Raw genomic sequence first — 13,115 nt, forward strand, 5'->3', positions numbered from 1 at the left:
CCCTGCCTTCCTGCTGACCCTCTGAGGGATCAGACTGGCCGCCCCCTGCTGGCCAGAACAGCAGCTAAGCGGTTTGTTGTGGTGCTGTGCAGGGAACCCGGAGCAGAACGAGGAGACGGGCTTGACGGAGTTCCGGCTGACGGGCTCGCTGCAGTACCTGACCTGGTACCACGCCGTGGGTCTGGTCTGGATCAGCGAGTTCATCCTGGCCTGCCAGCAGATGACCGTGGCTGGCGCCGTTGTCACCTACTACTTCACCAGGTGAGCGTGGCGGCTCGGCTTGCCTGCAAGTCCGGGGGCAAATGTCAATCAGAACCTTCCGTCTGCAGGGATAAGAACCGGCTGCCGGTGACGCCCATCCTGTCGTCGGTTCTGAGGCTGGTCCGGTACCACCTAGGAACCGTTGCTAAGGGGTCCTTCATCATCACGCTAGTGAAGGTCCCCCGCCTCGTCTTGATGTACGTCCACAACCAGCTGAAAGGACGGGTACGCACTCTGCTTCGCCACCACCTGGTTCTGGCTGAGCTCAGCGGGTTGCCGCGGTAACTGTGTCCCGCTGTCTCCAGGAGAACGTGTGCGCCCGCTGCCTGCTGAAGTCCTGCATCTGCTGCCTGTGGTGTTTGGAGAAGTGCCTCAACTACCTGAACCAGGTAACGGACCGCCCCGCCCCCGCGCGCCGGTTCTGGCAGCACCACCCTCACTGCCGTTGTCCGTTTCCCAGAATGCATATGCAGCCACTGCCATCAACAGCACCAGTTTCTGCACGTCGGCCCGGGACGCCTTCGTCATCCTGGTAGAGAACGCGCTGCGGGTCGCCACCATCAACGCCGTGGGAGACTTCGTGCTCTTCCTGGGGAAGGTGAGGCGTTTGGTCCGAACGGGCCAGAAGCGTATCTTTAGAGCAGATCTGACTATCAGTGCTACCTCGTCAGATGCTCCTACCGGATAGACGGCTAAGTCTATCTGTCCGTGCTGCCCGTCCAAAACTGCTACCGTCATGTTTACAGACAGAAAGCTGCAGCAGGTTGTTAATGTTCAATACATTGGATAACTGAAGTGGAGTTAGGAGTTACGCTTAGCTTAGCATTGGAACAATTTACATACATTTAAAATGAAAAGCACTAATCATTCTATTAGAATATCCTACCTGTTAAAATATTTTAAATACAGAGGCGTTTGTAAGAATAAAAATCAGACAGGTTTTTAATTAGAATTAAATTAAACAGACACACATCACCCAACTCTTTTCTGCGCATTAATACGTTGTCAGCAGCAGCGCAGCCACAACGTGTCGCTGAAATGATGGGATATGATACACTAATATTACACAGTTATTACACAGCTTCAGTCTCACATAGCATCGCTACTAACATCTATTCAGCAAAGTTTAGTAAAAAAAAGTGTAATTAAACTAAAATATTTCAAAGTATAGGGACAAAAAGGCCACAAAACAGCATGTTTTGTCCTGATTAACACAGCATGCATTACCACAAGGTAGGACGGATTTATGAGTAGCACGGATAAACGGACCCTAAGCCGTTGTCACGACAACAGCTTTGCTTCAGGATGTCGTCTCTCCTCAGGTCCTGATCATGACATGCACAGCATTCGCCGGCGTCCTGCTCCTCAACTACCAGCGGGACTACGCCGAGTGGCTGCTGCCGCTCATCATCGTCTGCCTCTTCTCCTTCCTGGTGGCCCACTGCTTCCTGTCCATCTTCGAGATCGTGGTGGACGTCCTGTTCCTGTGCTTTGCCATCGACACCAAGTACAACGACGGCACCCCTGGGAAGGAGTTCTTCATGGACAAAGCTCTGATGGTGAGCTTAGCCACATCTAGCTAAGCTCCCCCGAGGTAGAAGAAAACGGTTCGGGGATATTTCATTTAACTTAGTGGCTCCAAAGAGAAAGAAAAAACCCAAACCTACCGGGCTATCGCTGACCAAAGCACTCAATGGGCTGAGGTTTTAATAGGCTGAACTCCATGGTTAGCTTTAAGCTACCACGTACGCAACCTTCTCCGCTCGGAACTGATACAAACACCATAAAAATACAAAAAATCCCATAAAATAATTATCTTCGGCTATTTGTACTGCCCAGCCATCAGAGCCTCACTGGATGGGATGAGCTTAGAGAAATGGCACAGCCAAGCTGTGCCTGGAACCAGGAGTTAGCTCCTCGGCTAGCGGCTGCAGTGGGTTTGGCTAGCAGTTTGCAGGCTCTGATTCTCCAGCACCACGCCAGGCTAGCGATAGCATCCAGCGGTGGCAAAAGCTGCGTGTCTCAGTGCTGATCGGTGGCGTTTGGCTAGCAGTCTGCTGCCAGGGAAGGTTCTTTACAGAAACTCTGAATAAATCTGGGTTCAGGTTTATTCCTTCATCCAATCAAATTGTAATAAGTATGACATCACAGAGTGTCCTTCCTGTCCCTGCAGTGCATTGTGGGACCAGTAGATGTAATAATTTATATTCAGAACAAGTCACTGAACCAGAACATCAAGTGATCAAAGAACAAAGGCTTGTTTGACATCCGCACTCTCATTGGTTCCCAACAATAAGCCACGCCCCTTTGATGTTTTTATCCAATCAGGAACGGTAGGTCTGATCAGGTTTGATTCAGGTTTTGTGTTTTTGAGGTTCCTACTTTGTCATGTAAATGTTTGCTTGTTGCCCCACCCCCACTGTGACCTCACACGCCTGTTGTGGCTCCGCCCCTGCAGGAGTTCGTGGAGAGCAGTCGGCGGCTGGAGCGAGCGGGCGGACGTGGGCGGAGCCGGGTGAAAGAGGCGGCGTCGGAGGGGGCGGAGATGAAGCCCATGGTGAGTGATCGCGGTGCCGGAGGGGGCGTGGCCAGGCGGAACAGCTCGTCCGCGTTGGGGGCGGGGCCACACTGGGGCGAGGGCGGGGAGTGGGAGGAGCTTCAGGAGTTCCAGGTGTACTGCCTGCTGGTGGGGGTGCTGGTGGACTGGGTGCTGGCGGACCAGAGCGACCTGGTCCTCTGCCTCAGCGAAGACGTCGTCCTCTTCCTCTGCGTCTGCCTGCCCACCTCCACCCTCTTCCTGGTCGTCAGCCTGCTGCACGCGCCAAGCCCCGCCCCCTTCGCCGAGTCCGCCTCCAAGTCAGCCGCCATCACCGCCGCGTGCTAAGAACAGACTAACCCTGGATGAACACTAGTGCATGCTTCATCACCTCCATCCTCATCATCATCATCATCATCATCACGCTGCTGCTTGAACTATTTATGTTTCCTTCTTTTTTACTTTTGTACTTTTATATGGAGAATATTTTTATAAAAATCTTCCAGCAGCTCTGTGTTTGAGTCTCTGTTCCGCCTCGATTTGGTCGCCATGATGCTTTCAACCCGGCCAGGACTCAGCAGGTAGAAACCCTGAGGTCACTTCCTGTTGCTGGGAGCTGCTGACCTCCTGCTCCACAGCAGAGGAGACAGGAACCTCAACCCAGATCAGTCACCTGAGTTCAGAGCTGAAATCTGATCCGATCCACCAGAACCAAAACCAGAACTGCCTTTAACTTGACTTTTAATATTTTAATATACATAAAATCACTGGAAACTTGTTACCTGCTGGGTCCTCCAGGAATCGTCACATAACGAGCTGAGGGTTAATGAGCTGAGGGTTAACGAGCTGAGGGTTAACGAGCTGAGGGTTAACGAGCAAAAGGTTAACGAGCTGAAGGTTAACGAGCTGAGGGTTAACGAGCTGAGGGTTAACAAGCTAAAGGTTAACGAGCTGAAAGTTAACGAGCTGATTGTTAACGAGCTGAAAGTTAACGAGCTGAAGGTTAACGAACTAAAGGTTAACGAGCTGAAAGTTAACGAGCTGAAGGTTAACGAGCTGAGGGTTAACGAGCTGAAGGTTAACGAGCTGAAGGTTAACGAGCTGAGGGTTAACGAGCTGAGGGTTGACGAGCTAAAGGTTAACGAGCTAAAGGTTAACGAGCTGAAGGTTAACGAGCTGAGGGTTAACGAGCTGAAAGTTAACGAGCTAAAGGTTAACGAGCTTAGGGTTAACTAGCTGAAGGTTAACGAGCTGAAAGTTAACGAGCTGAAAGTTAACGAGCTAAAGGTTAACGAGCTTAGGGTTAACGAGCTGAAGGTTAACGAGCTGAGGGTTAACGAGCTGAAAGTTAACGAGCTAAAGGTTAACGAGCTTAGGGTTAACGAGCTGAAGGTTAACGAGCTGAGGGTTAACGAGCTGAAGGTTAACGAGCTGAAAGTTAACGAGCTGAAAGTTAACGAGCTGATGGTTAACGAGCTGAGGGTTAACGAGCTGAGGGTTAACGAGCTGAAGGTTAACGAGCTGAAAGTTAACGAGCTGAGGATTAACGAGCTGAGGGTTAACGAGCTGAAGGTTAACGAGCTGAAGGTTAACGAGCTGAAAGTTAACGAGCTGAGGGTTAACGAGCTGAAGGTTAACGAGCTGAGGGTTAGCGAGCTGAAGGTTAACGAGCTAAAGGTTAACGAGCTGAAGGTTAACGAGCTGAAGGTTAACGAGCTGAGGGTTAACGAGCTGAAAGTTAACGAGCTGAGGGTTAACGAGCTGAGGGTTAACGAGCTGAAAGTTAACGAGCTGAGGGTTAACGAGCTGAGGGTTAACGAGCTGAAAGTTAACGAGCTGAGGGTTAACGAGCTGAAGGTTAACGAGCTGAGGGTTAGCGAGCTGAAGGTTAACGAGCTAAAGGTTAACGAGCTAAAGGTTAACGAGCTGAAGGTTAACGAGCTGAAGGTTAACGAGCTGAGGGTTAACGAGCTGAAAGTTAACGAGCTGATGGTTAACGAGCTGAGGGTTAACGAGCTGAGGGTTAACGAGCTGAAAGTTAACGAGCTGAGGATTAACGAGCTGAGGGTTAACGAGCTGAGGGTTAACGAGCTGAGGGTTAACGAGCTGAGGGTTAATGAGCTGAAAGTTAACGAGCTGAGGGTTAACGAGCTGAGGGTTAACGAGCTGAGGGTTAACGAGCTGAAGGTTAACGAGCTGAAAGTTAACGAGCTGAGGATTAACGAGCTGAGGGTTAACGAGCTGAAGGTTAACGAGCTGAAAGTTAACGAGCTGAAAGTTAACGAGCTGAAAGTTAACGAGCTGAGGGTTAACGAGCTGAAGGTTAACGAGCTGAGGGTTAGCGAGCTGAAGGTTAACGAGCTAAAGGTTAACGAGCTGAAGGTTAACGAGCTGAGGTTAACGAGTAAGTTAACGAGCTGAGGTTAACGAGCTGAGGTTAACGAGCTGAAAGTTAACGAGCTGAGGGTTAACGAGCTGAGGGTTAACGAGCTGAAAGTTAACGAGCTGAGGGTTAACGAGCTGAGGTTAACGAGCTGAGGTTAACGAGCTGAGGTTAACGAGCTGAAGGTTAACGAGCTGAAGGTTAACGAGCTGAAGTTAACGAGCTGAAAGTTAACGAGCTGAGTTAACGAGCTGAGGTTAACGAGCTGAAGGTTAACGAGCTGAAGGTTAACGAGCTGAAGGTTAACGAGCTGAGGGTTAGCGAGCTGAGGTTACGAGCTGAAGGTTAACGAGCTGAAGGTTAACGAGCTGAAGGTTAACGAGCTGAGGTTAACGAGCTGAAGTTAACGAGCTGAGGTTAACGAGCTGAAGGTTAACGAGCTGAAGGTTAACGAGCTGAAGTTAACGAGCTGAGGTTAACGAGCTGAAGGTTAACGAGCTGAGGTTACGAGCTGAAGGTTAACGAGCTGAAGGTTAACGAGCTGAAGGTTAACGAGCTGAAGGTTAACGAGCTGAAGGTTAACGAGCTGAGGGTTAACGAGCTGAAAGTTAACGAGCTGAGGGTTAACGAGCTGAGGGTTAACGAGCTGAAGGTTAACGAGCTGAGGGTTAACGAGCTGAGGGTTAACGAGCTGAAAGTTAACGAGCTGAGGGTTAACGAGCTGAAGGTTAACGAGCTGAGGGTTAGCGAGCTGAAGGTTAACGAGCTAAAGGTTAACGAGCTGAAGGTTAACGAGCTGAAGGTTAACGAGCTGAAGGTTAACGAGCTGAGGGTTAACGAGCTGAAAGTTAACGAGCTGATGGTTAACGAGCTGAGGGTTAACGAGCTGAGGGTTAACGAGCTGAAAGTTAACGAGCTGAGGATTAACGAGCTGAGGGTTAACGAGCTGAGGGTTAACGAGCTGAGGGTTAACGAGCTGAGGGTTAACGAGCTGAAGGTTAACGAGCTGAGGGTTAGCGAGCTGAAGGTTAACGAGCTAAAGGTTAACGAGCTAAAGGTTAACGAGCTGAAGGTTAACGAGCTGAAGGTTAACGAGCTGAGGGTTAACGAGCTGAAAGTTAACGAGCTGATGGTTAACGAGCTGAGGGTTAACGAGCTGAGGGTTAACGAGCTGAAAGTTAACGAGCTGAGGATTAACGAGCTGAGGGTTAACGAGCTGAGGGTTAACGAGCTGAGGGTTAACGAGCTGAGGGTTAATGAGCTGAAAGTTAACGAGCTGAGGGTTAACGAGCTGAGGGTTAACGAGCTGAGGGTTAACGAGCTGAAGGTTAACGAGCTGAAAGTTAACGAGCTGAGGATTAACGAGCTGAGGGTTAACGAGCTGAAGGTTAACGAGCTGAAAGTTAACGAGCTGAAAGTTAACGAGCTGAAAGTTAACGAGCTGAGGGTTAACGAGCTGAAGGTTAACGAGCTGAGGGTTAGCGAGCTGAAGGTTAACGAGCTAAAGGTTAACGAGCTGAAGGTTAACGAGCTGAAGGTTAACGAGCTGAGGGTTAACGAGCTGAAAGTTAACGAGCTGAGGGTTAACGAGCTGAGGGTTAACGAGCTGAAAGTTAACGAGCTGAGGGTTAACGAGCTGAGGGTTAACGAGCTGAAAGTTAACGAGCTGAGGGTTAACGAGCTGAGGGTTAACGAGCTGAAGGTTAACGAGCTGAAGGTTAACGAGCTGAAAGTTAACGAGCTGAAAGTTAACGAGCTGAGGGTTAACGAGCTGAAGGTTAACGAGCTGAAGGTTAACGAGCTGAGGGTTAGCGAGCTGAGGGTTAGCGAGCTGAAGGTTAACGAGCTGAAGGTTAACGAGCTGAAGGTTAACGAGCTGAAGGTTAACGAGCTGAGGGTTAACGAGCTGAAAGTTAACGAGCTGAGGGTTAACGAGCTGAAGGTTAACGAGCTGAAGGTTAACGAGCTGAAAGTTAACGAGCTGAGGGTTAACGAGCTGAAGGTTAACGAGCTGAGGGTTAGCGAGCTGAAGGTTAACGAGCTAAAGGTTAACGAGCTGAAGGTTAACGAGCTGAAGGTTAACGAGCTGAGGGTTAACGAGCTGAAAGTTAACGAGCTGAGGGTTAACGAGCTGAGGGTTAACGAGCTGAAAGTTAACGAGCTGAGGGTTAACGAGCTGAGGGTTAACGAGCTGAAAGTTAACGAGCTGAGGGTTAACGAGCTGAAGGTTAACGAGCTGAGGGTTAGCGAGCTGAAGGTTAACGAGCTAAAGGTTAACGAGCTAAAGGTTAACGAGCTGAAGGTTAACGAGCTGAAGGTTAACGAGCTGAGGGTTAACGAGCTGAAAGTTAACGAGCTGATGGTTAACGAGCTGAGGGTTAACGAGCTGAGGGTTAACGAGCTGAAAGTTAACGAGCTGAGGATTAACGAGCTGAGGGTTAACGAGCTGAGGGTTAACGAGCTGAGGGTTAACGAGCTGAGGGTTAATGAGCTGAAAGTTAACGAGCTGAGGGTTAACGAGCTGAGGGTTAACGAGCTGAGGGTTAACGAGCTGAAGGTTAACGAGCTGAAGGTTAACGAGCTGAGGATTAACGAGCTGAGGGTTAACGAGCTGAAGGTTAACGAGCTGAAAGTTAACGAGCTGAAAGTTAACGAGCTGAAAGTTAACGAGCTGAGGGTTAACGAGCTGAAGGTCAACGAGCTGAGGGTTAGCGAGCTGAAGGTTAACGAGCTAAAGGTTAACGAGCTGAAGGTTAACGAGCTGAAGGTTAACGAGCTGAGGGTTAACGAGCTGAAAGTTAACGAGCTGAGGGTTAACGAGCTGAGGGTTAACGAGCTGAAAGTTAACGAGCTGAGGGTTAACGAGCTGAGGGTTAACGAGCTGAAAGTTAACGAGCTGAGGGTTAACGAGCTGAAGGTTAACGAGCTGAAGGTTAACGAGCTGAAAGTTAACGAGCTGAAAGTTAACGAGCTGAGGGTTAACGAGCTGAAGGTTAACGAGCTGAAGGTTAACGAGCTGAGGGTTAGCGAGCTGAGGGTTAGCGAGCTGAAGGTTAACGAGCTAAAGGTTAACAAGCTGAAGGTTAACGAGCTGAAGGTTAACGAGCTGAAAGTTAACGAGCTGAGGGTTAACGAGCTGAGGGTTAACGAGCTGAAAGTTAACGAGCTGAGGGTTAACGAGCTGAGGGTTAACGAGCTGAAGGTTAACGAGCTGAAAGTTAACGAGCCGGTTAACCTCAGTAACTAGATTTTTAACAAGCTAGTTAATTAACTAACTAACATGTTGGTTAACCAGTTCCTTAACGAGCTTATTAACCGGCTAGCCAGCTGATTGGCTCGCTCAGCTGCAGACAGGAAGTTAATCATCTCCACGTTTCCTGTTTCAGGCTCCAGGGACGAGTTCGGCTTGACCAAACTGGGACTTGTTGCAGAGACATTCCAGAAGTTTATTTTTAGTGTAACATGTTTACTATGGTTTCACTCCAGGGAAAACGACGATATTTTAATACGGAACTGGAAACAACGTAACAACGTAACCAAGCACTTTATCTGGAAGCGGCTGATGCATTTTTTCGTAGTGATGTCCGTTTTTATAAAACTCAGACTCTAACGCCGTCCGGACTCTTCGCTAACCTCTCTGCTTTGTGGGCGGAGCCGGCCCACCTGGAAGGGGCGGGGCCTGCGGACAGGTGGAGCAGCAGCCGGTTATGCCCTCAGAGAGTGGAGTCGGGGCTGCTGCGGGCTGTCGCCATGGAAACCACGTCCAGCGGCAGGGGGAAGTCATGTGACCGGTGAGGACGCCGTCGCTTCGCCGTGGTGGGCGGAGCTTCCTGCAGCCGCGGCGGCAGCAATAACACCGGAACCACCAGTCTTCCTGCTTCTCTTCATCCACTGCCCGACCTGACCCGACCCGGTTCTGGACCCGCCCAGTGTGACCCGCCCAGTGCGACCCGGTTCTGGTTCCGTTAGACATTGTCGGACTGTTTGTAGCGGCGGTTTGTAACGGCCTGAATCTCTTTCAGAAATACGTTGACCTTCGACCCGAGTCCTAGTGCCCAGCTGGTTCGGCCTCTTACTGGGACCAAACCAGTCCACCAGACGGAACTCAGGGCGGTTCTGGCGCCGGTTCTTTGGACCTTCACTCCATCAGAAGTGCTCCGACTCGGTCCGGTTCCCTCCGGAGGCGGAGCCTGGTCAAGCCCCGCCTCTGAGGCCTTTTCCCATCATGCACCTCAGCGGGGAGCCTGCAGGGGGAGCTGCTGAGCCGCTAATTGCACTAAAGATGGAGTTCCTGCAGCGCCGGACGGACGGACGGACGGAGTTCGTAGATCAGATTCACCTGAACGCATCGTGGCCGCTGTTGTCGGGCAGATTAGCTTCAGGAGCTGATCAGTTTCACTCCAACACCAACAGAGCGGGTCGGTACCGGCCCGTTCTCATGAAGGAGAACCACGCAGAGGCCAGCATCATTTCAAAATAAAACAGGAAGTCATCATGACAGGGTTTCTACACTTCCGGTTTCTACACAATAAAAGTCAGAAAAATGTTGGAGTTTCTACACTTTTATCTAAAATATAATAAAATAAATATTTAATTAGTTTTTAGTGGCTTTGGTTTTACTGCTGTTCTAATCTGGACCAGCGGTTCTGATCCGGGTCGGCTTTAGATGCCACATAATCTGTTAAATCTGCTATTAATAAAACATTTCCAACTTAAAACCTGATTCCCTTCCTGGTCTGAGGAGCCGCTAATAAAACCAACATGGAAACATTTTGAAACGGAAAGCAGGAGGAACCCAGTCATGATCAGAACATCAGGGTTCTGATCGGATCAGGAAGGAACCGGTGCTGATCCAAAAACCAGAAAAAAGGCAACAAAACGTTTCTGTTGGAGGAAAACTCTTCAGCCTCCATCCGACCAATCACAGCACAGGCTCCGCCCACTGAAGATGAGCGAGGCTCAGAGAGGTTCCGGTTCTGGAACTGGAGTCAAACATCCGCAGAACAAACTGTTCTGCCTGGAAACCATCCGAACCGAACCGGACCGACCAGGTCCAAGTGTGCTGATGGGTCCGGATCGGTTCGGATCACCTGGATCAGGCCGGCAGCCTGGAGTCCAGGTGCAGCTTCCGGTTTGTGTTCTGAGTTCCGGACTAGAGCGTCTCCGCGCCTCGCCGCCATTTTCCTCAGACTGTTTGCAGCTGAATCTCGTCCCGCAGCCAGTTGCCGTTTGTGAAGTTGCCCAAAAAGAACAGCAATGATTTGCTGTGTTCACAGAGTTATGAATGACACGGATTCACCATGTCAGCCATATTCAGTTTATTGGTTGATTCTTCAACGTTTTTACTCCAAATGTTGATTCATTTTAATCTGAATTGTTTTCTGAACCAGCAGGAAGTTGATCCAGAAACTGAAAGGAATCGATGATGAAAAAAACTACTTGGGCGACGAAAGCCCAGTTTTTCTCTTGATACGTCACTTCCGCTTAACGGCAAGCCAATTTGCACATTAACTAATATTTCACTACGAGGAAAATAAACAGGAATAAAATTACAAACATCAAACTGATAGAAAATAAGTAAACATAGAAACTAAACAGCATCATGCAAAATCGACTTTTTGAGTTTTGAATCTTATCCTCCATCATCAGAAACATTCCTAGATTCTTTCATGCATGTTTGAGAAATGTGTTAATCTCCATGGCAACCAAAGCGCCTGGTTGGACCTAGCCCCGCCTTCGAGGCGCAGCTCCTCCTCTGAGCTGCAGTTTCACTCAGCTCTAAATTTAGCTAGCTAGCTAAGTAGTTAGCCTTCTAAACAAATATTTAGCTTCAGCTAGATGGCAAGATCAATATTAAATTTGAAAGTTAAATATTTAGCTGTGAATTAATAAAAACAGCAACATGATGAAAATATGACTGAAAAATGAACCACATTGTTTTCGTTATGACACGACGAACCAAATTATTGCTGTTAATTTTCTTACTGTAACTTTACAAACGGCACTCTAAGCCCAGCAGCAGCCTGGTTGCCCTGGTTGCCCAGCAGCCTGGTTGCCCCGGTTGCAGGTTGCCCAGCAGCCTGGTTGCCCCGGTTGCCCAGCAGCTTCGTTGCCCCGGTTGCAGGTTGCCCAGCAGCCTGGTTACCCTGGTTGCAGGTTGCCCAGCAGCCTGGTTGCAGGTTGCCCAGCAGCCTGGTTGCAGGTTGCCCAGCAGCCTGGTTGCAGGTTGCCCAGCAGCCTGGTTGCCCTGGTTGCAGGTTGCCCAGCAGCCTGGTTGCCCTGGTTGCAGGTTGCCCAGCAGCCTGGTTACCCTGGTTGCAGGTTGCCCAGCAGCCTGGTTGCAGGTTGCCCAGCAGCCTGGTTGCCCTGGTTGCAGGTTGCCCAGCAGCCTGGTTGCCCCGGTTGCAGGTTGCCCAGCAGCCTGGTTGCCCCGGTTGCAGGTTGACTCCAGGTGTGATTATTTTTCTGGTTTGTAACTGAAGAACTTCTTGCTTTTGTTTCTCTGTTGGTTTTTATATCATTTCTTATGTCTCTTTGTTTTGTAAGAAAATAATTAAAAGCAGAATTTCAGCCGGTTTGTTGTCTTTGTTCAGAACTCGGGTAAGGAGCTCACTAGCGCCATCAGGAGGACGGGGGGTGATGTAAGGCTGGGAGAGGAAACAACACGGAGCATTTCTGCTTCACCGTCCCAAACAATGATGTTTATAATAATAGAGTTTATTTATGATGCTTTACTCGGTGGTTTAAGTTTTGGATAAATCTGCGATGAAAGCGAGAAGGTCAGGAATAAAATATTGAACTGATGATGGAAACGAAGCGATCTGAGGATCCAGAACCTGCTGGTGGCAGAGCTCCCGTCTGTCCTCCATATTCCTGCTTCACCCTGAAGCTCCGACTCTACTGCAACATTTCATCCCCTTAGCAACTAAGTAAGTTGCTAAGCACATCTAATTAGCGTTTTCCTGAAGTGTCTGAAGCACTGAGATGCTTTTAATCCCCGAGGGAAAATCTAAGAATTCCAGAAACTCTCAGCTCCGGGGTCTCAAACTGAAATCACCCGGGGCGGCTGGAGGCAGAGTGAGGCTGGGCCCATAAAGACGTTTCAAAAATATCCTCAAATGTCATCAACATTTAATTATTTAACCAATACATGAACTGCAGGCTTTGGATTAAGACATGATGAGGGTGTGACTAAATTCAGGCTTTGTTCACACTGCAGCCTGAAGTGACACAATTCCGATGTCAAATCGGATGTTTTTTTCCGGGCCGTTCACACCGCCAGATATACGACCTGAATGACTTCTGCTGTCTGAACGGGAAAACGACCTGAACGTGTCCCGCATGAGCAGTAGAGGGCGTCATAGCGTCAGCGCTCTCAGTGTTCTGCCAACCGCCATAGAAAGAAGAAGAAGAACTCAGAGTTAGTGGAAGTAAACATGGAGGCTAACGGTGGAGCTTAGCTTATATATTGGAAGTTGTCCAAACGGAGCAGCAAATTAACAACTTAATCCTCATTATTGTCGTCATGGTTGTTTTTCTTCCCGGTTGATCAGGACGCAGAATAGTGACATTTGTTGAGAATCAGTGACGCTCAGTTCGGATGAAGGCGGCCTGGTCGTTATGGTCGCATTTGAATCGGATAGTATCGGTTATGGGTCACATTCGGAAAGAATCCGACCTTTGCTGTTCACACTGTCATGAAAAGATCAGATGCAGGTCGAATTACGTTAAAAAAAAAGAAAAGGGTCACTTTATTCTGCAGTGTGGACGCATTAGTTTATTCCACTTTATTCCGGGGAAGATGGCGAACCGGGCAGGCAGCTTCCTTTAAACCCTGATGCACTAATCCCGATTTGATAATTAAGACCTCTGTTTTTAAGCTCCGAAAGATTACTAGACTTGCCTTTACATTTTAATTATTTTCAGTCCATCTTT

The 13,115-nt window shown here is 49.1% G+C and overlaps 1 protein-coding gene across 25 annotated transcripts in view; it reads left to right on the forward strand.

Moving 5' to 3' along the window:
• Positions 1 to 11,750, forward strand: part of slc44a1b (solute carrier family 44 member 1b) — a 23,134-nt gene extending 11,384 nt beyond the window's left edge. For 3 of the 25 annotated variants that reach the window (XM_008420959.3, XM_008420961.3, XM_081611983.1), the window contains 7 exons: positions 93 to 261; positions 330 to 486; positions 567 to 650; positions 722 to 859; positions 1,584 to 1,820; positions 2,720 to 2,818; positions 9,203 to 11,750. In XM_008420959.3, coding sequence (XP_008419181.1) covers positions 93 to 261; positions 330 to 486; positions 567 to 650; positions 722 to 859; positions 1,584 to 1,820; positions 2,720 to 2,818; positions 9,203 to 9,232 — 914 coding nt within the window. In that variant the 3' untranslated portion in view covers positions 9,233 to 11,750. Of the gene's footprint in view, positions 1 to 92; positions 262 to 329; positions 487 to 566; positions 651 to 721; positions 860 to 1,583; positions 1,821 to 2,719; positions 2,849 to 2,899; positions 3,306 to 8,566 lie in introns of those variants that run through there. The other 22 variants (XR_014089520.1, XR_014089519.1, XR_014089524.1 and 19 more) reach the window with 22 other exon arrangements.
• Positions 11,751 to 13,115: the final 1,365 nt, after the last annotated feature.

This window comes from Poecilia reticulata, chromosome 10 (genome assembly GCF_904066995.2).
Source record: "Poecilia reticulata chromosome 10, P_reticulata-male-v2, whole genome shotgun sequence".
In the NCBI taxonomy this organism is placed as follows: Eukaryota; Metazoa; Chordata; class Actinopteri; order Cyprinodontiformes; family Poeciliidae; genus Poecilia; species Poecilia reticulata.